This window comes from Plectropomus leopardus, chromosome 8 (genome assembly GCF_008729295.1).
Source record: "Plectropomus leopardus isolate mb chromosome 8, YSFRI_Pleo_2.0, whole genome shotgun sequence".
NCBI lineage: Eukaryota > Metazoa > Chordata > Actinopteri > Perciformes > Serranidae > Plectropomus > Plectropomus leopardus.
The window spans coordinates 32,965,189-32,992,209 of record NC_056470.1 but is presented as its reverse complement, the minus strand read 5'-3'; the positions used below and the strand labels follow the sequence as shown (position 1 = coordinate 32,992,209).

At 39.6% G+C, this 27,021-nt stretch overlaps 1 protein-coding gene across 3 annotated transcripts in view; it reads right to left on the bottom strand.

Annotated features, from left to right (window-relative positions):
* Positions 1 to 27,021, bottom strand: part of spryd3 (SPRY domain containing 3) — a 65,364-nt gene that overhangs the window by 12,769 nt on the left and 25,574 nt on the right. For 2 of the 3 annotated variants that reach the window (XM_042491815.1, XM_042491816.1), the window contains exons 7-8: positions 23,628 to 23,777; positions 5,928 to 5,985 (exon numbers count right to left, since the gene is read on the bottom strand). In XM_042491815.1, the coding sequence (XP_042347749.1) occupies positions 5,928 to 5,985; positions 23,628 to 23,777 (208 nt within the window). Of the gene's footprint in view, positions 1 to 5,927; positions 5,986 to 7,368; positions 7,856 to 23,627; positions 23,778 to 27,021 lie in introns of those variants that run through there. The other variant, XM_042491817.1, reaches the window with a different exon arrangement.

Below are 27,021 nucleotides of genomic sequence, written 5' to 3'. Positions count from 1 at the left end.
CAGAAAAAAAAGAAAAAACAAAATCTCAGCATCAGAGGCTGAGATATCCTGGCTTTTACTCACTAGTATGGTCCATTAATGCTGGATTCTACATTTTCCATAATACTAACCATCAGCATTTTTCCATTAATCTCCCCTCATGGTGAGTAATTTAAACTTTTACAGTCTGATTAATTATTTGGAAAAAATAAACCACTGAGTAAAGTCTGGGTAAAGCTAAATCTTTAAAAAAAATAATAATAATGTAATCTGCTCTAAGACACTAGGGGAGCTGAAAGAGACATCGAGCAGATGCAAAGGAACGGACTATCATTAGGAGCTAACACAATACACACGCAGTGTATGATAGCGCACACACACACACACACGCGCACACACACACATACACACACACTCTACAAACCAAAGAACAACAAAACCGCGGCGCAGCTCCGTTCAGCAGCTAATATTAGCACAATATAATATATAATGGCTTTAGAGAGAAATCACTGATTTTTCTTTACAAAGACTTCAAAGCACTAGGTTTGAAAATGATCTGCACAATAAAAACTTCTTTGTCACTAATTTTATCACAACATAACCTGTAAGTTGCAGTAAAATGACTTTTGGCTGGCAGTTGTGTGAAGCTATTTTTATATTTGAGCATTCAATAATGTCCTCTGCTGCTTTCCCAAATGTGCTTTGGTGCTGCAAAGGTTGGAAATCGAGCTTCGGGAAAGCTGCTCAACTTGGAGCTCAGCTGTGGTGGAAAATGTTAAAATTTGTGTTGGAGACTTTAGAGTTTAAAATTAGCTCAGAGGTGTTGACCAAGGTTTGGCTCTGAGGCTGGTGAGAGTGTTGCGGAGCAGAACTCCGGTGGTGGTGTTAATGCTGAAGTCAAGATCATAAACTGAGGCAGTTGTTGGTAAAGCTAACAAAGTTAGCTACTGTGACGGCCACCAGGTGCTGGATGTAAGATTAATCCGAGCAGCGACCAGGAGGTGAAAACTGGAGCTGAGTTTGGGGTTTGGAGTCGGGCCGACAGGAGGAGAGGGCAGGCTCTGACTGAGGGCTGAGACCAGCTGGGAAAAGGAAAACAGACTTTCTGGTAACACAAGTGTTTGTCTGGAAAAGACCGGGCTTCCCTGCCTGGGCACCAATGACTTCACAGACTCCTAAAACATGAAGAATTTAATCAAAATATTTAGATTCGTCCATGATTTCACACACATGTGAGTTTGCACATGTTCCTAAGAATTTACTATAAATTCCATTTTCAGCTGCCATGTGAATAAATTACAAAAAAGTGTTGAGTTGTTGATATATAATATTCAATATCCTTCTTGGGCCCATTTGCCAGTGAGGCCCCAGCTTGTAAAGTATATGTACAATAAATTTAAATAATCTCTGGTCAGACCTTCTCCTGAGTGAAGTAATGCAGCTGGAGGAGCAGTTTTCTGGGCCATGAGGAAGCACAGACTCCAGTGAGGTTACTGCGGTCTGTTTAAGCTCCAAGCTTTATGGTGGCACTTATATAAAGTGGAACATTGTGTTGGTTTTCGAGCTCAAATGATGAGCTGATCATTAGGGATAATAATCTGCAACTACTTCGATAATCAAATAATTCCTTCAGTCACTTTATCCAGAGATTGACTGGTTCCAGCGTCTTTGATTTGGTGCTTTTTTTGTCTTGTGTGCAATAATAAACTGAAAATTTCAGGGTTTTTCTACAGTTGGAGAACACAAGCTATTTGATCACCAACATGGGCTTTGGGAATACTTTTTTTTCAGTATGACCCTAACATTTTACAGACAAAACTGAGATTATAATCAGCAGATGAAACATCTCTAATGAAAACAATTTTTAGTTGCACGCCCAGCCGTTTGTTTACAACCAGGTTGTCTTCATCCATTAGTTTACTAAAGTCTATGGTATTTAAAACTATAATTAAGTATTGGTCAAATTCATATTTTGATCAGTTGGTGGTGCTTCATGAAAAGTTACGGTAGTTATGTCTATTATTAACACAGTCTATGGGTCTGGGGACCAGATGATATCAACATTGCTATAGTATTTTGAGGTTGACTATTGGTGTTTTGACAAAATATTTACACAAAAAGATTTTTGATAATTATCATAAATGTGGATATGTCTGAACTGTAACAGTTCAGACATCACATGAATTTAAAGTTATCCCACCTTTTAAACCAAGACAAGACAACGCTTAATAAGATCCAAAATCTATGACAATATCTAGTCTCATATCACAGTATCATTATAATATCAATATATTTCCCGGCTCTGGTGGGTACATGCTTAGTTCATACAGTGGTTGATCTGTTTGTGCCTGTCGGTGTTGAAGAGACTTTGCCATCCGAATCCATTTTTGTCCGGTTGGGTAAGACGGTAATATAATCCCCCTACATAACATGTTGGTATTGAATAATTGTTTTTGCAGAACTTGAGCTGGAATCAGATTAGATCCTGTCACAGAAGTTAGACTGAGCCCTATTATGTGAGGTCGGCTCGGTGGTGAGGGGTGGATGGTGGCGGCAGCGGCGGTGGTGGTAGGGCACAACCTTCAGCTGCGGGTGTTGAGTCATAGCACGTGTGACTCACTGATGGGGGGTTCGGAGGGGGTGACAGGGTTAATGAGGCTTGCTGAGGAGCACTCACTGGTTGGATGGCTGGTTGCTCCTGATAGGGCCCACAGGGGCCCGCAGTGCCCCACGGCCCATTAACTTGCGGAGACAAGCCGAGCCAACACGCAGAATGGAGGTCCACACTGGGCCGTCGCCCAACACAAACACTCGTGGTAACACCAGCGCAGGCCAAAGAACTCTCAAACTATATAAGCTATACAAAGGAGCAGCGATATGGTTGGCAGGCATTTGTGTATATAACTGGAATATATCTGGAGTAAAATCACAACCTTTAAAGTCAATAACACACATTGCATGTGATCCAGGTCAACACTGGTCGCGTGCCCGATACAACGCACCATAAATCAGGACGACAGAAATAGAGCTCAAACTCTACATGCAAAGTTTAAATAAGAAAAAGGAGGAATGCTGCTTTGAATCATTATGTAATTGATGTTTTTGTCTCCAGGCTGCGTAATAAAACTCAAAGACTATCTATGGCTACCGTTTTCTATAAAGATAGTAAAATTACAAACACTCACGGTGCACTTTGGGTGAGCTATGTTAAACATAAAACAATAACTCTAAACAAAGCAGAGCCTGCCAAGGATATTCTGGCATACATTTGCCCCTTTAGATACAGAGGTCAAATACAAAAACTACCCCCCAAAGTTAATAAACAGCAGTACCACGTGTCACAGAAACACCTCTTTGCAGCATTCTTGGCTCGCAGCGAGCAGGAAAACCGAGGTAACAAAGTCATTCCTTCTTAAAGCAATTTCTGCTGCGGTTATATGACCTAGTGCATACAATACTGTGTATACATTAAGTTTCTGTCACTCTGCCAAAGAGCGCCTGCATGCAATTCTTGAGGTTCCTGAAAGCTGTTCGGTGAAAGTCTCGGAGGAGACATGAAGAAGAGGCCCCGGCTGTTGATTTTAAGTAGCTGGATCAGAGCCTGCACCTTAACCCAAGCATGGGAAGGCAAACCTCATACGCACAGCGTGGAAAACCACATACATCATTTTAGTCTCTAACAAATAAGATTAATGGGAGCTGTGCTGGGGCGTGCACATTTCTGTGGTGTCCAACGCACAGCGGCCAAACCATGGGGACCGCAGCGCTAGACCTCTGGGACTGGCACGGTGAGCCTCTGTGAATGACTGGCCTCGTCCGTCACTCAGCGATGAGGTATCATCCACAGCATCAACTGTTATCATTATTAACGTATCCTAAGTATAAATGGAATCTGCAAAGGGATATGGGGATTTAGGACTATAAACATCGACTCGAAACATGATTGGAATGTGCGGAGTGAACAAGAAATGGTGTTTTAGTGGCTGATTTGGAGGTCAACTGGAAGAAAGTATATAAACCTTCTTCTAAAAATAAAAATCATACAGATTGCCCGGTGGAAAAACATACAACAGAAAGTGATAGAAAGTGAGGCGTGTGAATCATTCAGAGCGTCTACGTTTACATGCACACTAATATTCCAGTATTATTCCAAATGTGACAGTATTCTGAATTTGCTGTAGGTCGTGTAAACAGCATATTCATGTGCATAATCTGAATTAGGCCTTTATTTCCAAATTTAGCAATTTTCAATCAAGACGTGGGATATGGAGGTATTATTTGGGTAATAATATCATTCCAGGGTTCCCACACATTTCCCCGATGAATTTTCATAACTTTGCCATAATTTTTCTATATTTCACCCCATTTCTGTGACTTTGTTTAACCCTTGTTCTTCTAACCTGGAGTAACATGGCTTTTCTTGTACTTCTTTCAGATGCCTTTCAAAAGTCTTAGAACCTTTGAACTCTGAGCAAACAGTAACAGAGTTTTGGTTTATATTTGATCAGTGCTGCTTTCTTTTACTGTGTGACTACAGTTTTTCAGCCTCCGTTTTCACCGTACAGGAAGCAGTATGGCACCAACTTCCTGTTCACTAACTTTTTATCGGCCCGCGCCTTCTTCAGGTTTAAAGTGTTAGTGTATTTTTAGTGTTTCTAGCCCTACGAATTAAAGGCCTTTTATACTTTTTAAGTCATCCTGAGTGCCTGAACCTTTTTGGTTATAAGTTACTCTTTTTTTTTCCAAGCACACATAATCAAATATATCATATTTAAACTCAATTTAAACTTAGTTCCAGCTAGATGCTCTACATGCAGGGAAAGAGGGAAGGCAGGGAAAAAATGCAGAAACATTACATCCACAGGTGCAGAAGTTTGCTGTTATGTTACATTTTGTGGCGATTGTCCCTAAAAGAGCACTGTAACAATTCATCACACTTTTCCAAAACTTTCAATATTTTTTTTACTAATTCCATGGCTTTTCCAGGCCTGGTAAAAGTGATTATGAAATTCAATGACTTTTCCAGGTTTTCCATGAACGTGGGATCCCTGTGTAATGTTATTAGTGGAATATTTATTCTGAATTGCCACATAAACAGCTTAGAAGGAATTGTCTTTTTTCGGAATAAAGGCAAAAACCATAACATTTCGTGCATGTAAACGTAGTCGTTGAGAGCAGCTGAAACTTCCTGCGAGAGAGATTAACAATGGGATGCCTCAGACCAAAATAACTTGGATAATAAAAAAAAACCCAGCTAGCTCCTCACAGTCTGATAAGGACTAACAAGATCTTGACTGTGACAGCGGACTGTCAGATAAAGAGCTGGCTACCTACTGTAGCTTGCACGGTGTAATAACAACCACCTACCAAGCTTGCCGCCATTCTCCTATCATGGCAGCGGCATTTGATAGCTAATCTCTTAGCGCTGATAGTGAGGGGTGCTGAGGCCTGGAACGGGAGCTGTGGAGGTTTTGTGCAGATGCCAGATAATGCTCACAAGCCTGTCGTCACAAACAACCAAGACTTAACATGTGTGTGTGTGGAAGCATGGGAAGATAAAGATAACTTTTTTTTTTTTGGTTGATTGCTTAGAGAGAGATTCAGATGACTCAGAAAGAGATGGAGATATGATGCTTCTCCTCTTTCTGATGCTGTCACCGTCTGTTTTATCTGCTCTCTGTGCTTTTTATCTGCAATCCTCCTTGATCTCTGTTTGTGTCAGGCACCTCAACATCCAGCTGAGGCGGTTTCCTTGTGATGTTTGCCATCTAGAAAAAGCAGCAGATAGATGCTTTGGAGGAAGTAGATCAGATTTATTTTATCCAAACTACAAGGGGAATTCCACACTCATAAAGGGAAACAACATACAATATTTTTCCTCAGAAAAACGGCTCTACAGATTGAGAGAAGAATAGAAAAAGAGAGAGAAAATGAGCTTGAAATCTCACCAGCATGGTATGCCACCGACCCTCGGCTCCATCCCGGGTGTCTGTTCTTTGGGTAGTCCTGCACAGACACAAACAGCCGCACAGGTCACAAATGCATACATGTACAAATACTAATGCATGTATATGATTGTTCTGTTTTGCATTTTAACTGGAGGTTGTGCTCGCTCTTTGTACTGTGTGATAGTTTTATTTGTGTGTCTGTATTTACTGTTTCAAACATGTTTTTAAGCTGCCCTCTTGGCCAGATCACTCGTGGAAAAGAAATTTTAAATCTCAATGAGTCTTTTACCTGGTTAAATAAAGGATGTATATACACACAAGGTGGGTTTCCAATTAACCCTAAAATTGTGCAAATTGAAACTGTGAATATAAAATACACCTAATGAAAACACGTCAGTTTTGAAAAAACTCCCATTTATTACAAAAAAAGTTTTTGCAATGTCATCCAAGACTATAGGTGGGTTTCCATTGCAAATTAGTGCACAATTTGAGCGAAATTTGACAGCGTTTCCACTTAGTGATGTTCTGTGACTTCTCCTCTGATGATAACGCTCCCAGTAACCATGGCGATGGATGTTCAAAACATTAGCAGGTTTATTTCTATTGCAGCCACTGCACGAGCCGTCATTATTTTTTAATCGAAGGTGGCGCATTTCCATTAGGTGTATTTTACATTTGCAATTTCAATTTGCTCAATTTGAAGGTCAATGGAAACCCGCCTCATGTTCATGATATAGTAATTTTATATCTCTCATGTGGAATAAGCCTCGATACATCGACTCTATTCGATATATATCATCCACTCCTGCTAATTAGCACTAAACACAAAGTTTGGCTGAGGCTGATGGAAATCTCATTAGATTTGCAGGTATTTGCACATAAACCAAAGTCTTGCATCATCACCTAAGGGTTTATTTAGCAATAATGATCCACTCGTTGTACATTAACCCTTACACAACATGTTGATAATTATGAGGATTCCTCTCTCTTTCAGATATCAGTCAGTGTCTTAGGATGTCTCTCTCTCCATCTGTCTGCATGTACAGTATTCATGCCTTTCTCCAGGTTTCACCATGCCAACAGAAATAACTAGTGGGCCAACTTTCGGATAAGATCAGAGTATGACTCAGAGGTAATTACCAGAGATTTTTATCTGTCTTCTTGGCTGCACCTCCATAGAAACACACTACTGAACAGAAGAGGAAGGAGGAGGGCAGTGACATTACGCCCCTCTTTAATCTCTCTGTGGGCTACATCTTCTAAACGTTTTCTTGTTCACAGTGTCTCTCAGGTGAACTACCGCAGAGAAATTAAAGGCAATCTTTCATTTTTATATTGTCTCAAGAATCCAAAATATGACCAGAGCAGCGTCCAAAAGAGAAAAGCGTCCGCCAAACAAAAGAACATCCACTGATGACTGATGCAGGGACTGAAGAGGCGATACATTACTCAAAAAAAAAAAAAAAGGGCTGATGAAATTATTACTATGAGCTGCACCTGTGAGCAGACATGAATAATGGGGACACTGCAGACAGACAGCAAGGTCGGGCCAAGCAGACAAGAGTGCAGCATTTGAGGACAAGGCATCAGGGAAACATCAACGATCCTGCCTGACAACCCCATTGGGGCTTGAGGAACAGGAAATGGAGATGGATGGGGGGAAAGAGAGAGAGAGGAGGACAGAGTGAGACATCAGCAGAGGAAGACAGAGAGACATGAAGGAATGCAGCTAGTCCTCCAAGCCTGAAACCCCTTGATCCGCCAAGTCTGCTCCTCTTCCCCCTCGTCTCAACCACAAGCCCGAGGATTCCTCTGGCTGACTGGCATGTGGGCTGAATCTCCACGAGGAGCGGAGGAACGTCTGGGTGTTTTGCTGCCTGATTGATGACCCACAGACTCTGATCTGATCGGCGATTTGGAGGAACTCTCTGAAATAAGACAACATTATGGCCGGCTAAACAAACAAGGGGTGGATTTATGGTGTTTTAATGTAAACCGCAGACTTGTGTCTGATAAATGGATCAACTGTTAAATGCATGTTTTCACAGCCGTTTTCGTGGGTAATTGTTGTGTCCGTCATCTCTAATTCAAGACATGGTCTCAGTGTGCTCTATACATCCATAAAAAATGTGGGTTAGTGGGAAAAACTGAAGTAATACTCCCTTCTCTACATACTGAGAATTAAGCTTTATACTGTTACAGCATCTCAATATCACAGTATCTAGTATATATGAATAGCAGGGTGATGATGTTGCTCCATCAACAACTTTGGTCCAGACTGAAATATTTTGCCAGACTTTTCTACAAAAATTCACGACCCTCAGAGGATGAAGCAAACGCCTGATCACCTAACTTTTCCTCGAACGCATCTGTTCTCAAGCGAAATACCTCGAAAACTGTCGGAAGGATTGTTACATAAGCCCCATTATAAGGTCGATATTTCCATTTGCCCAGTGCTTTTGGTTTATGACCACACACTTTTAAAATTTTGGAGAGCCTTACGCTCCAGCAACCTGGCCCAATGTCCTCATCCTAGGAGCCTTTTTAACGTGAAAAGAGAATTCGGCTTTCGACCAGGAAAATCTGTTAAGGTACGACATATTTATATCTCTCTGGTCATAATGTCCCGTAAAAATATTTGCCTCTGCAAATATGTAGGCCTAAAACTGTGTTCTTACAGCAAGCATGAGTCTCTCTGTCCACAGTTAAATATGCACCTCTGTAACGTCAAGTAAACAAACCACTGTATCAAACAGCTGTGCGCTCATGTAAACAAACCACAAAGGTTATCAGCTGTGCACTCGAGATCATAGGCTTAAGACGTAAACGCTTAAAAGATGGGTTGTTACTTGCTGTCCTTCTGTCATTTGTACTTTTTTAAAACAGAAAAAAACACATTTTATACTGTGATATTAACTGGAAATGACAAACAATATGGCCAACAGCAAGCCGGCTATTACCAGAAACTTTCAGCTCTGGTTTGCGGTGCAGGTCATTGATTAATGCACATGCGTACAGGTCAGGCAAATCGGGTTGGCTCTCATAGCAGACCATGTTTTGGTTTGGTTTAAAAAACCCTGGCATGGGGGCGCCTGGTGGCTCAGTCGATAGAGCAGCACCCCATGTACAGTGGTTGTATCCTGGCTGCAGCAGCCGCGGTGCAATTCCCACTTCGACCCTTTGCTGCATGTCGCCCCCTGTCTCTCTCCCCCTTTCATGCTCAAACTGTCATGTCCATAAATGCAATATAAGACAAAACAAAAAAACCCTGACATGAAACCAGAGGAAACCAGATGAGCCCTTTTTTACAGAGGGGCTCACAGCTTTGGCAGAAGTTGCATCGTATGATCAAATTTCTTTCAGCTGTATGGACAGGGCTGAGAAATATGCAGTAAAGTGGAGAGTGTACTTGGAGTACATTGCTAGCGTGAACAGATCTTGGAGTAAATTGCACACCATGTGCATGAGACTCACTTGCACACTTCATGTGTGTCTGAGAAATAACTGGCTGCTGGCAGATCAGAGTAGGTTGTGGTACACATCCAAGATTTGTTTTTGTGTGCATTTTTTTGTTTGTTGGTGGGTTTTTTTTCTTAGAATTACTTATGCATTTTTTCTTTAGATTTGTTTAAGTGGAAAAAGTTCAATAAAAAATAATAATAAAAAAATCTAAACGGAGCGAAGTTGTTTTGCGTCACTATGACAGTATGAAAAATAATAGAGAATAGAGGTGGCTCTGTCTTCACATCACTTGTTTCCAAATATTGATTGTACATGATCCAAGTTAGCTGTTAGTTGCCTTCATCAGTAAGTTAGCACCACCATTAGCACAGTTGTTAAGGGCAAATTTTCACCAGTAATACTCCAATAAACTAGATATAAAACACAACACCTCCAGACTCAGCTATCCCTGGCGTGGAGGCTTGTTAACACTCCCACTGCCGTATTCGGACAAGATGGAATCTCAGCCTGTCCGAGTACAGCAGTGGGAATGTTAAATTTGAACAAAACACCTGTTTGAACAAAGCAGCTAGATACGTGAAAAGTCTGCTGGGAAACGCGTTTTCAGCAGACAAATTCTGTGAGTGGCAGTCGTCGTTTCAGTGGAGCCAACTTCCAAAATGAAGAACCCATGATCTTTTCAAAACAAACAAATAAACTTTGACTCGTAGATCTAGTGTTGAATCAACTGCAAACTGCATATTGAACCATTCAGGAGAGCTTGACAAGTATATCAACGATATCTAGAGTGGAAAGGCGTTACTGATCAACTGGCAACAAACAACGCATTTTCGTCTCCAAATGGATTTTGCAAACTGCAGCTGATGCAGTGTAATAAAACAGCATGCAGCCAAGGCAAGGCAGCGTTATTTGTATAGCACATTTCACATGTGTACATGTTCTACATGTAGAACAGAAACACCACGTAAAAACATCAGCATATGTTTTGTTTTTACCAAGCATTCATTACGCCACACAGGGGCAAAATACTTTTATACAGGATATGTAAATACCAGAAGAAAACAATCTGACAGTGTAAAAATATGATTTTAATCTTTAGACTCTTCTCAGAGTGAATGTAATGTTTATTTTCAGCCATAAACTCTGTAAAGCACAGATCATATTGTTTTGTGAGACTTGGAGCAGCTTCTCATCTGATAAAAGAAACATTCCAACCTATTGTGGTTTGGAAATTACAACAGTTAATGCTGTGATTTCTGTTTTTCAATCAGTGCTGGCGCCACTAAATCACACCTACACCCCTTCTCTATCAACATATGAAGGAATGCATGTTAGAGAGACAGAGAGAATACCGTGTTAAGCAGCTGGTCCCCTCTCACGCACTGTAAATCTTACAAAATAGGGTCACTACCCCCTGTAGGCCTGCAGAAGCCATCATTGAAATGCAAGCTGCTTCTAAGAACAACAAACAGCGGCGTTGTGTCCACAGCATGGCGGAGCAAAGCCCTGCAGTATCAGATCCACAGCTGCTACACCGGTGTCATCAGAGCAGCCTGCATTTCCACACGGTGGCAGAGTAAACAAGTCTGAAAGAGTGAGAGCGGAAAGGTGCGGGCCGAGTGGGGAACCATGTGGAAGCAGATACCCATCATCCACAGCAGCTATCACACTGGCATATCACAGAGCTGTCTAAAAATATGAACTACCACAGATACGAGATAATGTGTGTTGAAGGTAGAGATTGAGGGGAGGGAAAGTAGTGGGTTTTTGTCAGTGCGTGCCCACACAACCTCACCTATAGGGGTTGGGCAGAGACTGTGTAGGAAACTAATGCAGGTCTGTTTGTATAACCTGGTGTCATCAGGCTAAAACCTCCAGCTCCCCACACGATGACAGCCAGCGTCTGACATTAGTGGAGACAACAACAGCCTATCTGCGCCGATGTGTTTGGGCATGTTCATCACTTTTTATGGATTCAAGAGCATTATGCAAATGTTTTCTTGATGCAAACACACAGAAGTAATTAATTACTAAGTTTCTTAAATGAAGAAACCCTACCAACCATATAGATATATTTATTATCATTACACTGTTATAAATGCATAAATTGTACGAGAGAAAGGGATTGTTGTAAGATGATATCATTTGACAAATAAATTTGAATTGCATTGAAAATTCAATGCAATTCAAATTTATTATTTGTCCCAGAGGGCCATTTGTGTTGCAGCAAGTGTAAAAACATATAAAGCATAAACAATATCACACGGAAACATATAGCAGTTGACATTCATCTGTATTTAGGGCTGGGTGACATGGCTGTAAAATAATATCACAATATTTCAAATTTATATCATGAAACATAAGATATATCTCGACACCGAAGGACTCGGCTCATCATGCGCAGGGTGTATTGATGTTTTTGCTGTGGGATTGAAGTTTCCGGGCAACAGTTGGATGTTAGCGTTACCAGATAGTTAAATTGTAACCGCAGTATGAAGACTCTTCAGTTCATAGACTGCAAAGATTTCTAAGTCATACTGGTGCTCAGTGGTTGCAAAATGTGACTAAATAGTCGCGATCAGAGCTCTGCAAAAGCCTCGCTTTTTGTGTGTGTGTCTGTGAGAGGCAAAGACCTCTAGGACGAAATGCCTGTGGCTTATAAACATGACGTGATAATTTATACTCAGTGTTTTCAATATAGTCTTTTTAAATATCGCACATAGAGCCTTGATGCCTCGAGTATATTTGATACATCAATCACCCCTAATGTGTACACAGGGTGACCTGCAAATATGCACATTCAAGCTCCACAGGAGCAGATTAACAATAAGTGTTCACCAAAACTCCATAGAGGCTATAATAATTCAGTGGGCGCTAAAAATGACAACATTTCCTAATAACGTAACCACTTCTAATATAGTGTACAGTATACAGCACCATCAACAGTCAACAATGCAGCATCAGGACCCGCGCCATAAAGGCTGATGCTGCAGTATAGCTGAAAAATATAAAATGTACTGTTACTGTCACTCAGTCATCATCATCAACAACTATACTACAATACAATGTGAACTATTACAGTCATCCAATCATCATCAACACCAATATCATCAATACGACAAGTACAATGTGTACTGTTACTGTCACCTAATCATCTTATTGTCATCAGTACATCAATGCAATATGTACTGTTACTGTCCCCATATCATAATCATCTTCAACATTGATATCATCAATACTACAAGTACAACATGTACTGTTACCGCAATATCATCATCGTCATCATCATTAGAGGTAATGAACAACTAAAGCAGTTACCTCCTTCTGCTATTAGTGTTTAAAGCATGAATGGAGACAGGAACAAAGAAATATTTATACCTATTTTTTTGGGCAACAGGTGCGCTTAGGCCAGATGGTAATAACTTCAGGTGGTGCCCAATGGCACGGGAATTTTTGGGGTTATTTTTGCAGCACTGGTCAAACACCAGCTCAGAACACGAGCAGTCAGAAACAAACATATATGACTGATCGATTGTCCGTTTGATAATACACACAAATGAGCGGTGGGGCTGAATCATCACCACTTTTCTAATAACCAAAACTGTGGAACAATTTTATTTTGCCCAAATGTTTGCTGGAACATAAAATATGACTTTGCTGTCCAATAAAAAAGTTAGATTATCGATGTCAAACGTTGGGAAAACAACTCTTTTGAGAGTGAAACACATGGAAGACAGTGAGCATGTTTTATTATCATAATGGTATTTATTTGGTTTACCAACAGAATTGGGAAATATCTGGTGTTTCTGGCCTGCATGTGTGATCCCACCGCTTGGATTCCCATTATGACGATTGTAAGAAGTGTATGCTAGATAATACAGATATTACATATATACAGATATACAGTGCTGCTTTGGTTAATTCACAGACATGATAGTTATTTATTGTTAGAGTCAACATTTTGTTTTTTTCTGTTATGTATTCTTCACTAATGGCACATTTGTCTGCTTTTGAACATTTTCATATTTTTTACTGACTTATTGCTATTTATAACTTCTGTTTTTATGTAATTTATCATATTATTGTGATGCTATCATATGTTTTATACTCCTTCAGCCCACTAATGTGAATCCAGGGCATTGCTGCAAAAATACCTTAATTCTCAGTCCATTTTCCCTGACTAAACAAAGGTTTGATGATGATGAAGAAAAGGAATTTATTAAATTATTTAACAAAAAAAGATGTTACCGATTATTGAGACTTTACAATGCAGCGTCAGAAAAAAACAACTCATAAAATCCCACTTCTCACGACTGAACATTTTTAAGACCTTTGAAAGATTGATTTAAGTCAGTGTAATACCAATTAAGAACTTATTTTTAGATTGATGAATTCAATGCCTTTTAAGGATTCCCGGGAAACCTGGCATTAAAAAAAATACCTCGCCAGTTTATTGATATGATTTATTGACCTCCACATGCTTCCTGCCTGAACATTGTTTCCAATTTGAGGCCACTGGTGGGTATTGCAACACATGCGTCTCCTATCTGCAGATATTTTTATGTGTGTTCTGCAGCTTCCTGGTCAGAGAGGCCTTGGCAGAGCGACTGGCCTTTTGTTTTATCCTGAAATGACCTTCTTTGAATAAACAGGTTCACAGCAGCAGCACAGTAAAACGGTTTGTAGGACTGCTGCGTCACAGGAGGAAGAGGAAGAAAGCTGTTTCCAAGACTGGATCCTGGGGCATTTCAGGACAGAGGAAGCACTGCCATACCAGACTCCTGAGCAGTTTCACTCCATGTAAGTGTGTGTGTGTGTGTGTGTGTGTGTGTGTGTGTGTGTGTGTGTGTGTGTGTGTGTGTGATTTATGTCTATATTTATGTGCATGAACAGACAGTGAATCAGTACAGTCATCGGAGACAGAGGGTCATGGATGATCTGAGTTTGATTCAGACACTGACAGCTGCTGAACCACATATCTGCCTCCATCATGACTTTGACACCTATCCATCCATCCATCCATCCATCCATCCATCCATCCCCTCGTATTCACCCGTTTCCCTGACCTGCTTCACTTCCCTGTCCTCCCACAGGGATATTTTTTTTCTGTAGAATTTTGTTTGTTTTTCAGGACATGGGGGTTTTCCTGCTTTTTTTCCTGCACTGTAAAATCTGACCTGTTGAATTCACTTTTAATAAAATCGAGGAAACCGATTGCCTTAAAAAATGTCATAAATATCGCTATTTATCTTAATTTATGTTTGCTTTATATCTAACTGTTAAGTTTACTCACGATTTAGTTAACCCTTAGGGACTGTTTGGCACATTTTACGCACTTTTCATTCTTTTTTGTTTTGGCTGTGATCTTGCATATTGCATACATTTTGGCAAGATTGTGTATTTTTGTTTAATCTTGGAATTTCAAGCTTGGCTCCTACAGTAAGTCTAAAATAGTAATAGTTGTAAACAAAAATGTTACATTCCTACTGTTAAGTGCAAAAAGTGCACCATTTGAAACCCATTCAAACTGCAATTTTTTATCCCACAGCCATCAAAGCATAAAAACATGCATTGTATTATATCTAGGTGTCATTCTGGGCTTTTGCTTTGGAATTTGAAATTTGTAATTTTTACTTTTTTCCACCTGATAACGTTTTTTTTGTTTGTTTGTTTTTTAACCATATTTGGCATATGGAGAAAATACATGCTACTTTAACTAGGTGCACTTTCACAATCAATGTTGCTGTGAAGTATTGACACACCCTAGGCTGTGATAATCAAAAAAAAACCTACTACTTTGCATGTAGTATATTGAAAATATATATATATTTTTTTCATCTAAAAACATGGTGGCGTAATGACAAAAACAGTCATTTAATCAATCTATCAATCAAGTTTATCTATAAAGCCCATTATCACAAAACACAGTTTGCCTCAGAGGGCTTTACAGCATATGATATCCCTCTGCCCTTAGATCCTCACATCATCTAAGGAAAAAATCCCCCCAAAAAAACTGTAAAAGGGGAAAAAATGGTAGAAACTTCAGGAAGAGCGACTGAAGAGGGATCCCTCTTCCAGGATCCAGGGATAAAATTCAGAAAATTGCTGAACATTTGATATTTATGATTAGGACTGATGTTGGTGAAAAAAATCAACTCAATGACATTAGAAAATGGTATTAGTGTAACATTTTTTACAGTGTGATTTTGAAGAGTGCATTTTGTGCACAGAGCAACACGAGTGTGTCTCATATTAAAGCAGGCCTACATGGTTAAATGTACTTAATTTTGTTAAGTTGTTGCAACTTAAAATGAACTGAACTGAAAAATGTTTCAGCAACTTCAGTAAACCATGTTTACTGTGCTATATATTTGTATCTGCTGGTTACAAACTAGTCATAACTGTATATTCTTAAACATGGAAACAAAAAAAACAAACAACTCGCAGATATCATAACTTGAAATCCTCTTTGAGATGATCAAGTGAAGTTGGACTAACTTGGTTTAATGAAGTTGCCAACACTTAAATAAACGTATTCAGATGTATTCTTTATTTTGTGTCATGCACATAAACGTGTGCTCAACCCTCATGGGTTTACAAGAGTCCATTACAGTATTGTTATATAAAGTTAACAGTAAGTAAATAGTAATATTTACTTTATTTTTTCAGGGCAACCGGTTTCCAAGATTACTTTAAGTGAGATCAACTTGTCAGATTTTACAGTGTATGTTTTTCATACTCTGAATAGCTTCCCTTGATTTTTCTTCCTCACGACTTTCTACCTTGCAACCCCCCCACACACTTTCACCCCATAACTAAGCATAGATCTCTCTTTGTCCCACAGCCTAGCAACCGCTGTGTGTACCGGATGAAAAACAACCGCGCTACCAAGCGTATGCATGCTGTACATCCATGGAGACTCTTATCTTTAGAGGAATGAGAGAGAAAGCCAGAGGTCATGTCAGGTCTCAAAACTGCAGCGGGGTCAAAACAGATCTTAGATTAAGAACACTCAAAAACAACCCGTTTACGCTACACACAAAACATTCACACTTATCACATAACACAAATTCCTCTGACTTCCCTGTTGGACAGGAAACTGGCAACAGCGGCTTGGGGGATTCAAAAATGTACTTCCACATTTGTTTAACCCGCCGATTTGATTTTAGCATCTAAAACCTTTACTTTCCCATTATTTGGCATCTTTGTACTTCGACCGGAATTAAAACAAAGTGCAGTGAAATGGGGAAAATGTTCGGTCATGCAATTCATACCAAAGCAGGATTTATACCTCTGCAGGGAATCAACGCTGTAGCCCGACGAGCACCTCCCTAAAAATGTAACTACACATTGCAGCAAAACAAACTTCCTGTTTATTTTTGTAATCTAAAAACCATTTCCCTCAGTGGAAATGAGGCTTTTATTTACTCTTATTTTACAGATAAGACGCAATAAATTGTGAAGACCATAAAGCTCCCAAAAAATTGCATTTTAAGTCTTGTGCGATGTATCCTGGCTTCATATGAGAGGAGAAAAACTTCGCTAGCCGCTTCAAATGTAATATGTCATAGGCTGATGCTACCAACGTTAGCATTATGTATATGTGGAAAACACATGTAGTATAAAAGAAGTGCTTTCTCTGTGAACCATATGAGTTATAATGGAGCAAAATTTTAAAACTTTACCATTCTTATATGTTGCTGCTCTACCCAGCTACATATTAACTCCCCTGACTGCTAAAGCCAATTTATGCAATGAAAATGTCGCAGATATATGTTAATAACATTAATAACAACCCAAAAATGCAGTTACTTGTCGTGGCACACTACAGCCAAAACATTGGCCGCCACAAATTGATTTTGAATGCAGAGCACAGGCTACTCTAAGCACAGATGGAGCACTTGTTAATTGCGCTGGGTCTAAAAGTTTGCATTCACTCGCCTCTGCAGCAGCTTCTCATCTCAACTATCAATGTGATCTAATCAGCTCCAACCAGATTGTACCACGAATGTCGGTAGAAAAAATAGCGGCAGTCCATAAAGTAGAAATTGAGATATTTCAAACTTAAAACTTTACACTGCTTGTGGTGCTAGGTGTAAAGTCCACGGATAACCAAAATAAGCTCTGTCATCGTCTGTGCAAACTTTCACCGCAAATCCATTCAGTAATTGTTATATTTCAGCTGGGACCAAAGTGGTGACTGATCGACTGACCAACATTGACATCGCAGGAGCTATGCAGAGAATTAAAATACTGTTTTTTAGAGGTGATCGGCTTTTGCGGATGTTCAGATTGGAAGAGAGAAAAAGTTGGCAAAGACGTAGATGGAGATTTGTAAAGTGAAGAAAATTGAGTACAAAGTTGAGCCTGAAGTCAGAAACCACAACAAACACAAAGAGTGAGACACAGACAGGCAGAATCTGGCAGCCTGTGAGGCATTAATGAGTGGATTTGCGTTTATATTCAGGCCTTCTTACCACAGGATGCTACGTGAAAAAGACCAGCATGCAAAGTTGCAACTGCTGTTGAGTAAACAGTCATTACCCAAGCCCTTCAATTTGCTGCTTTATCACCTCTCCTGGACTTAAGCTTAATGTCTTTATAATGAAACCCAGATGCAGAGAGAAAAGTGGTGGAGGAAAAAGAAAGGCGAGAGGAACTCTGAGGAGGTAATGGGACTGGAGTTATCGCCACTCAACTTCTTCCTCACCCATGGGAGCATCGTCTGTGTGTGTTTAACTGAGAGCATGTGTGTGCTCACGTACTCCTTTTTTCAACTCCATTAGAGCATTTTCTGGTGGTTTTTAAAAAAAAAAAATTCACAGAAAAATAATGCAGTAAATATACAGATATACGTTTAGAGTTGTTGTGATTTGAAGTCTTAATTTCAAACTGAATTTAAAATTCATCTTTTTAAAAGAAATCAGTTTATATCTCCTCTGTGTTTGTGTTGAATTTCAAGCTTTTTTTGCACCCTGCATTTCGGGCTAGGCAATCAAATTTTATTACAATTATGATATTGGCTTGCAACGATTATGAAAACAAACTTATCAAGATAAAATGATTATTATTTCGCAGCCAGATTTGCAATGCTGCTCTCATTTTGTCATGTGTTATAAATCCAGTGCACTCTTCACTTTTCTTTACAGCGGTGCATTCAGTATTGCCAACTTAACAACATTCTCACTAGATTTAGCAACTTTTCAGACCATCTATTGACTTTATTTCAGTGCTGCAGGCGCAGCCATTTGAGCTCTCATTACATTACGAGGTGGATCTGTCCGGATGGCTGATAGCACTTCACTTACAACAGCATCACCCAAATGTTTCGATTAGAGGAGCGAGACAAAAACAAACTGGAAGGGGAGTCCTCCTCCCGTCAGCACTCAGGCAGCCTCCCGCTGCAGATCTGCAGATTGCCAAAGTGGCTAAAATCTGTTTGACCACACAAGTGCTAGCAAGAAGTCAGAGTCTGGAATTGCTTGAAAAATTCGGGAAGGTGAAGCCGCAAAATTCGCTTAGGGAAACCATTGCCATGTCACAAATCCATCACAAGCTTGGTAAATAACCAAAAAAGTAAGAGCTGTAAGTATCTTAGCCGTCCTGCAAAGTGGCAAAGTGTCACTTTATTAAACTTTAAGCAAACCTCCAAATGATAAAAATATATCTCAGTGAATCACAAAAAGACTAAAAACTGGTTCGCCAAACAGCCTTGCTCTCATCATGCTGATGTTTGTTCAAGTATTCGTTTCCCTGATAAGTTTAGTTATAATTGGTTATTTGATGTCATAAAACATCGATCTGCACATCAACTGTGTGTGTTGATCGATGTACTCACAATAAATGATGATGCATGCAATTAGTCAGACGGGAATACTGGAGTTTGAAACTGCTGCTCCACTCGCTACTACGCAAACTCTGGCTCCAAATGACATCAGCATCAAAAGACGGCAACAATGTGTTGCTGTCAAACACAACTGGATCCAAGAGAGAGAGATAATGCCAGCTAGACCCCTCCTTTCATAATGCAGGACACACACAACACTGAGTGTGCAAACGTTTGCTGAGAAAGAAGCGACAGCTAATGAGAATCAGAGCTAACTACACTGAGCCAATTAAACTTTTCACATGAATACAAACAACAACTAGTGGTTCACCCAAAAAACTACACTATGTGTGTTTGTTGAAGAAGGGAAAAAAACATTATGGATCAACATTCATAGGATGTCCAAATTAACATGCCCCAAGCATAAAATGTGGGTTTGTCGAGTAAATGTCAGAAGGCTGTCTGCCACTCTGATGGGTAAATGTTTGTACCAAAATAGTAATTAATTTAAAAAAACTATGCTGAGAGTCTACTGCATTGTGTTGTCATTTACAGACATGCTGCTTCTGTCCTCTGCTGTCTGTGAGGCTTACACTCATAGCAACAGGGACTCATGTTGCATTCAGGTGCGCCTTGTAAACTCTAAAATCTTCATTGCTTTGTACGGCAAAGAACCTTGTGAACTCAGCAATCTATACTATAACGGCTATGGCGGCTGTTTAAAACTCTAGAGCATTTTAATTATAACATGCCAAATCACAACATCCTATTAATTTCTACACAGGTAGATTTAAAATAAAGTCTATTTAAAGATAAAATCTAATTCTTATCTGCAAACCCTGTGATTTTCTTGTTTAACAGGTAAACAAGCACCTTTGTGAACATGTTGTTTTACTACAGCATTTTCAAATAATTAAATACAAAAGTCATACACAATATGCATGTTCAGTAAAAATATGCACGTTTGAAATAAACTAAACTAATACCAGCTGCCCATCTGCTACCTGCTACAGTTATTTTGGCCAGCAAAAAGTGTGCTTTCTACCAGTCCTCTTGGCCCGTGAGTCAAAGAGTTAATTTCAGTCACTGGATGTGCAACAGGACATGCTCCTCTCAGCAGTGCACCACAGATATTGATACTGTGTCTTCGAGAAACACAAGCTATTCGATTTCAGCCATAGCTGCCAAGGGAAACGCCCACCCAGAAGCTGTTTCCACAAATATGTCCAAAAACAGTTTTATCTTCTTCTTTTTTTTTCAAATGTAAAAATGTGCACAGTAGCCACAACATTATAGCTTATTTTTCCACACACAGAAAAGTTCAACTTTAAGGGTGAAATATGGACAACGCTGCCTGTGCCAGGGGGGCGGTTTGGCAAGCAACATATCTGTGAAGATGGTAATACTACCAGCATTACACGGCTTGGATCGAAATCTGTGAGCAGGCCGCTCTCACACGGCGTATTTCCTCTCTGTGTGCATCTATAGCTCTCTTTGTCTTAATCTTATCCAGTGACCTGTGCATCCCTCTGTTCCTGTTTTATATAAATTGCCTCCGAGACCTTGAGAGATGTTGTACAAGTTTCATCTTTTATTTTTGTTATTAAAAGGAGCAGAGCTTTGACCCTGGGAGAGACAGTGCTGGCAGCTCTCCACAGGCCTTGGCTTTGGCAGTCGCTAATATTTCACATTCATAACACTTTCGAGGCTAAACTTACAGGGAGCAAAAGACTCACAAATCATGAACCCATACTGTCGAAAAAATAGCTTCTGAGTCAGAAGAATAATATTAGGTAAAAAAAAATGAAATGCAAATAGGTTTTGTGAGAATCCATCAATCAGAAAGCAGACATTTATACAAGTTTAATCCTGTCATTTATAAGCTTAGTAAGCAGGATTCAGAACAGCCCTGCAAGATCCTAAACTATTACTGCTTATGCTTTACATCCTTGCAGCTTTGTATTAAAATGTCTTGATAAATTAACCCTAAATCTGTCCACTCTGCATTTCTTAAAGAGACACTTTGGTGACTTTTCAACCAACTTTGTATCAAACAATGTAGGTAGTATGTGTAGATGAACCGTGGTAAACTTCCCTCCATATAACCAGTGCCTAGATATCCCTCCTCCCCCAAAAACAAAACTCGGCTGGATGACATAGTTTTCGTCATCTGGGCTGTTGCTCGTACTACAGTATGGAGCGAATATCCGAAGATTTACTGACAAACACAATGTCACTTGCAAATGAAAAAAATAACAAACTAATGCACTTTGTCTTACAAATACAAAATATACCTATCAAACACATTTCTACTATATCATGCTTCAGAAACACACACGTCTTACAAGTAGAAAATAAAAGTAACAATCTACAAAGACAAAAAATAAATATTATCGCATGACTTTAGCCATTTTTTTCCTCACAAATGTCCTAAGCAATTCTACCTCCACAACAGCAGGTGGCGCTATGAGTCAATTTAAATGCTGTTTTTTTCTGGATAAAAAGTTTGTATTTATCATTTTTTGTATTTCTGTTGACGGTTCAGCAGTGATTATAGCCCAAATATTGGACTTCTATTTAACTAGAGACCAACCTTGTTTTTTCTACAAACCTATGAATATAAAAACAACTCATTGCTATCAATTGAGAAATAACATAATTGTGCTTTTTACAAAATGCATTAGTTTGTTAGTTATGTTTTTCACTTGCAAACTACATGGTGTTTGTTAGTCAATCGCAGGTCATTTGTTAAACATGCTTTGTTTGTCTGTTACATTTCGGCAGGATATTTGCTCCATATCACAGTCTGTACTTCCGCATTTTTGTATTGCTTACCACCCATCACTAAACTACGGACACAAAGAGTAAAGAAGTGGATCAACAGACTAACCCCCCCCACCCCTCTTTCTCTCTTTCTCTCTCTCTCTCAAACTCAGCCAAAAATCAGTCAAGAGGTAAAACCAGGCAGTGCTGATCGCATAAATATGTCAAGGTTGTAAATCTCACAGTCCTTTTTCTCTGTTTTCTCTGGTCATGTAGCATCAATTTCAAAAGTATTTGCATCTTTTTACAGTACAATAGGCTTAGGCAGTATGTAATATTTCATACCTTTGTGCCTTTCTGAAATTTCTCAGGGGTTTACTTTCAGTTATTCTGACTAATAAATACACAATAGAAACCAACAAAATCCTAATTTTAATCATATTCTTACACATATTAGCATATTAATCAGAAATACAACTGTACACCTTTTGAACTTTCTCTCTGTCAGACTGACGAGGTTTAAATACCTCATTAACTCATCACAAAGCACACTTCATTGAAACCTGACAGAAACACAATATTACTCAGCCCCGTCTGTGTTACTCTTTCTAGTAATCTAGTCCATTGTCCAAACAATCACCAGCTCTGGTTTGGTCAAAATAAATACTTAATTCACCAAGTTAGAAGTAAAAAACATGTCGTTAATCCCCACAGTCTCTCTGCTGGCCACCTGCTGTTTACAGTCGTGTAACTTCACCCTCCACCACTAGGTGTTGCTGTGTTGTTGAGCTCAGCTGCCTGTTCCAACAGTAGAGACCAGAGACTAAGCTCTGGTGGTGCATGCTGTGCAATATGTACAATGAGTCTAATAGAAGGAGCCTGTATCTATGGCAATACCGAAAAACATACTTTCAGGATTTTTTTAAATACCCTGGTAAACATTCAGTCTCACTTGGTTTTGAAACATCTACAGGTTTGTTTATTTTATTCCTCAAAGCTGTTCAGCGTGGTAATAGTCACTTGCAGAGCTGCAATGCTGAAATGGGAACCGCATGTGCATTCTTTGGAAAAAGAAATAAGGGCTCAAATGAGAGGTGTTAAAATTTCTCTAATTGTATTTTCCTCTTGGAGGTGTTTCATCTACCATAAAGTAGGCCATTATATCCAAAGAGAACGGCTGAGCTGCTGGATAATGGGAAAGAAAACAAAGCTTTCGACAGTATGTTTACTACTAGTAGAGTCTACTTCACAGAGTCCATGTCCTCTAAAAACGGCTTTATTGGCTAATCCACTCGTCTTTTCTCCATACACTGAGACACCGTGTTTAAAACATTCCCAAGACAGGGCCTGAGGAACATTTTGCACATGCTAATTACGCGCCTTATTCCCAATTCAGGTTTTTGTCAAATTTTTCCATCATTATCATGTGAGCTCAATGATGTGTTGAACTATGGGGAGCAGAGGGGGAGAATGGAAGAGTCAGCACATGGAAGGCTTATTCCTGGAGTCCACATCCCTTGAGTTCACCGAGCTACACTGGCTAATGTATAACCATATGGAAAATATGGGAAAGGGCCAGAAATTGCTTCTCTGTTGAGTGTAGGTGTGCGTTAAGTTGTCAAAAGTTGTTCTTTTCTTAGAAAGCTCACCCTTCTCGCCAAGCCCAGAGCGATGTAGCACTTCTCCCCAGCATCAACGATCTCCACTTCATAGTAGTGGCAGCGGGTGGTGAGTGGCTGGCGGGCCTGGGCCAAACCCACGTCCATGATGCTCTTTCCTTTGCCAACATACTCTAAGAGCTGAAGAGGGGGATAGTAAGAGGGAGAAAGATAGAAGGATGGAGGTTAATATGTTCAGAAAGCAATAATATTTTTTAAACACAAGTGTGTAAAGCAGGGATACTTGAAACATATGTTTCAAGGATTTCTCGGATTTTAGGACGATTCTTGTATTTTACATTTCTGAGTTTAACAGGTTTCTAAGACTTTGAAACATTTCTAGGATTTCGGGACATTTCTAGGATTTTAGGAACGTTTTTAGGATTTAAGGATATTCCTCGGATTTTAGGACAATTCTCAGATTTTACAACATTTCTGATATTAGCATGTTTGTAGGATTTCAGGACATTTCTAGAATTTTAGGACATTTCTAAGACTGAAAGACATTTCTCGGATTTTATGACATTTTAAGGATTTTACGACATTTCTATAACTATAAGGACATTTCCAGAATTTTAGGACATTTCTATAATTTTAGGACATTTCTAGGATTTAATGCCATTTCTAGGATTTTAGGACATTAAGGGCTTAGCTAGGACCTCTGCTGGGGGCTGCGGGGATCCTCCACTGGCACTTTTTTTTTGATAAACAAGCTCTGTTTTATGCACTCAGGCACCTTATGTATACTAAAAGTGCAGTAACAATTCCCAGTGTGAATCACTTTATTTGTATTGTCAATTAGAAAATGCTCCGGGGGCATATTTGGCCCACGGGCCTCAAGTTGAGTATCACTAAGTAAAGATACATTAGACTCATATTCCCACCTGATTTATTGACGAATAAACTCCAACCACATGGCTGCCAGACTACTTTCCAAAACCAATCAGAGAAGCACTCCCACTTCACACAGCGATTGAGCAGATGTGCAGAGGTGAGCTTATAGGCAGGATTTGAATTTCTCCCTCAAGCTCTCCCATCACGAGCCACTGAGCGACAAGATTATAGGGATGGCAGCATCCACCACTGTGGTCCAGACTGATTTTTTTTTTAACTATAGGATGCTATTAAATGTTGTACAGACATTCATGGTTTTCTTATGATTAAACCCCCTGACTTTTGCTCCAGAGCTACCTGACATTTTGGATTTTGGTAAAATGTTTATACAACTATAGATGGATTGCCATGAAATTTGGCACAGATATTCACGTGGCCAAAAGGATGTCGCCTACTGACATTGTTGATCCTTAGACCTGCTGCTGATGTGGCGTCAGTTAGTCAGTGTATTCTATATATGTTAATATTTTGGCAATTTGACCTGCTGAACAGTTTTTAATCAATCAGATGTAGAGCGACATCACAGATAATGATGTCCTCGAAAAGTAAGTAAGATCTTACATCATTTCTGTGTTTTTGAAGATTTTTTAAATTCACCGGACAGTACCAAACAGTCTCGACCCTCTCTATAATAAAATGATTTAACTGCTTCTTTTAGAGGGACCCATTCATTCATTTTTGCCCCAAAAAGTTTGAGCAACAGCTTCGCAAAATAATATGTTGCCTATTCATTCCAGCTTGTCATAGACATTACTGTGCACACATTTTCACAGATTCGATGATTCCTTTCGTTTTCCATACAAAGTTTCATTCGCGTCATATAATAAACAAGCTAATAGCATTAACGACAGGTCGCAAATACACAACAACAGTTTTTGCAGACACTGCAAATTAACAAAAGTCAGAGACTGTATCCTATAAACTTGCTGTGAGCTGTAAATTAACCACTTATTTATCTTACAGTGCGGTCTCTCTCCTCCTCTGTGCCGCTGTCGGCATGTAATTTCAAAGTCAAGAGCACTCACTCTGCAGCAAAATCGGGTGACCAAAACGTCCCCAGCAGTATATTGCACAGAAAAAAACAACTGCTTGACTTTAAGCAGTCTTAGTCGACTGAGGGTCTCCTTCTGATGATTCGAGTCTCTGACTTTCAAGGGGCACCCTTAGTGAAAGCATCAAAGACCATCGAAAAGTACTGAGCAGTTCTCTCAGTCATCTGAATATACCCACTCAGGTTTTGTGGAAGGCGATTCCAAACTTTTGAACAGAACTGTACTTCAGTCTGAAGTTTCTCAGTAAACCCAGTTACTGCTGTTATTTAACTTTCCTGACTTTCTTTGTTTAGTGTGTTTGGTTCTTCAGGCGACAAGGCCCAAAGGGCAGTGATGTAAGTCTGCGTAAGTGGGAAAGATGAGATGGAGACAAAAGATCGAAGACACAGCAGATCAAGCTTGGGCAGGATCCTCGGCTCGGTGTTGTTCCAGAGGCGACTTAACAACGCAACCAGCTTTTGCAACTGTGTCCTAAGTGAGTGGGCACCATGACAGATTTACGCTTCCAAACCCTGACGAACCCTCGCTGAACCGCCCACGGTGACGCGCCTACAAGTATCAACAGCCACTTGAGATTGCATGAGCAGGACCTGCTGATAAAGCAATTACTTACAGGTCTATTTTGATCTTAAGCATCCAAACAGGTGAAGATGGGTGGATACAGGTGAGTAGGTGGGCAGCTAGGCAACCACAAAGCCTTTAGGCTGAGCAGTGTTTCCATGCCATGTGAGTGCATGTGTGTGAATGTGTGAGCATGTGTGCGATGAAGAATACGCCCCCAGTTTGAAAGGTTAGCATGACAGACAAGGTGGGGGTGGACAACATTACTTCACCATTAAGCCTTTGCTTTACGTGTGTTTGTGTGTTTGTGTGTGTGTGTGTGTGTGTGTGTGTGTGTGTGTGTGTGTGTGTGACTAGCCAGCCACTTGAAGGACACACCTGGTAGGAAAAGCTATTCAACATCTACGTCAAAAAAAAAAGTCTCTCAATTAGGTTACCATTTTCCCTTTCTGTTATTTTCCCTGTTGCTTAGTGATACATCAAACTGAAAATAACTCAGAAATGAAGCTGAGGCGATCACAAACTTTAATTTCAGTCTCTGTGGTGGATTGTAGATTAAACTGTTTACTGAGAACAGTACTCGTAAAGTTAATGTGTAGCTGTAGATTATACAAGATTCGGTTAAGTACATACTTAAGTTCATTTAAAGAGATCAGAGACAAAAGAGGTGTTTCGAAACTGCAATGTTTGTGTAACTCTTGTGAAAAATTGCATCATATGTCTGATTATTATCAGTAATATTTCATATTGTTACCACGTTTTTACTTTAATATATACTTTAGTTTATGTGTCATTATTGTGTTTAGAAATACACTTTTTTCTACAAGCATATTTGTGCATCTTTACATGTGTGTTTTTTCATTTTGCTTCTTTAAATA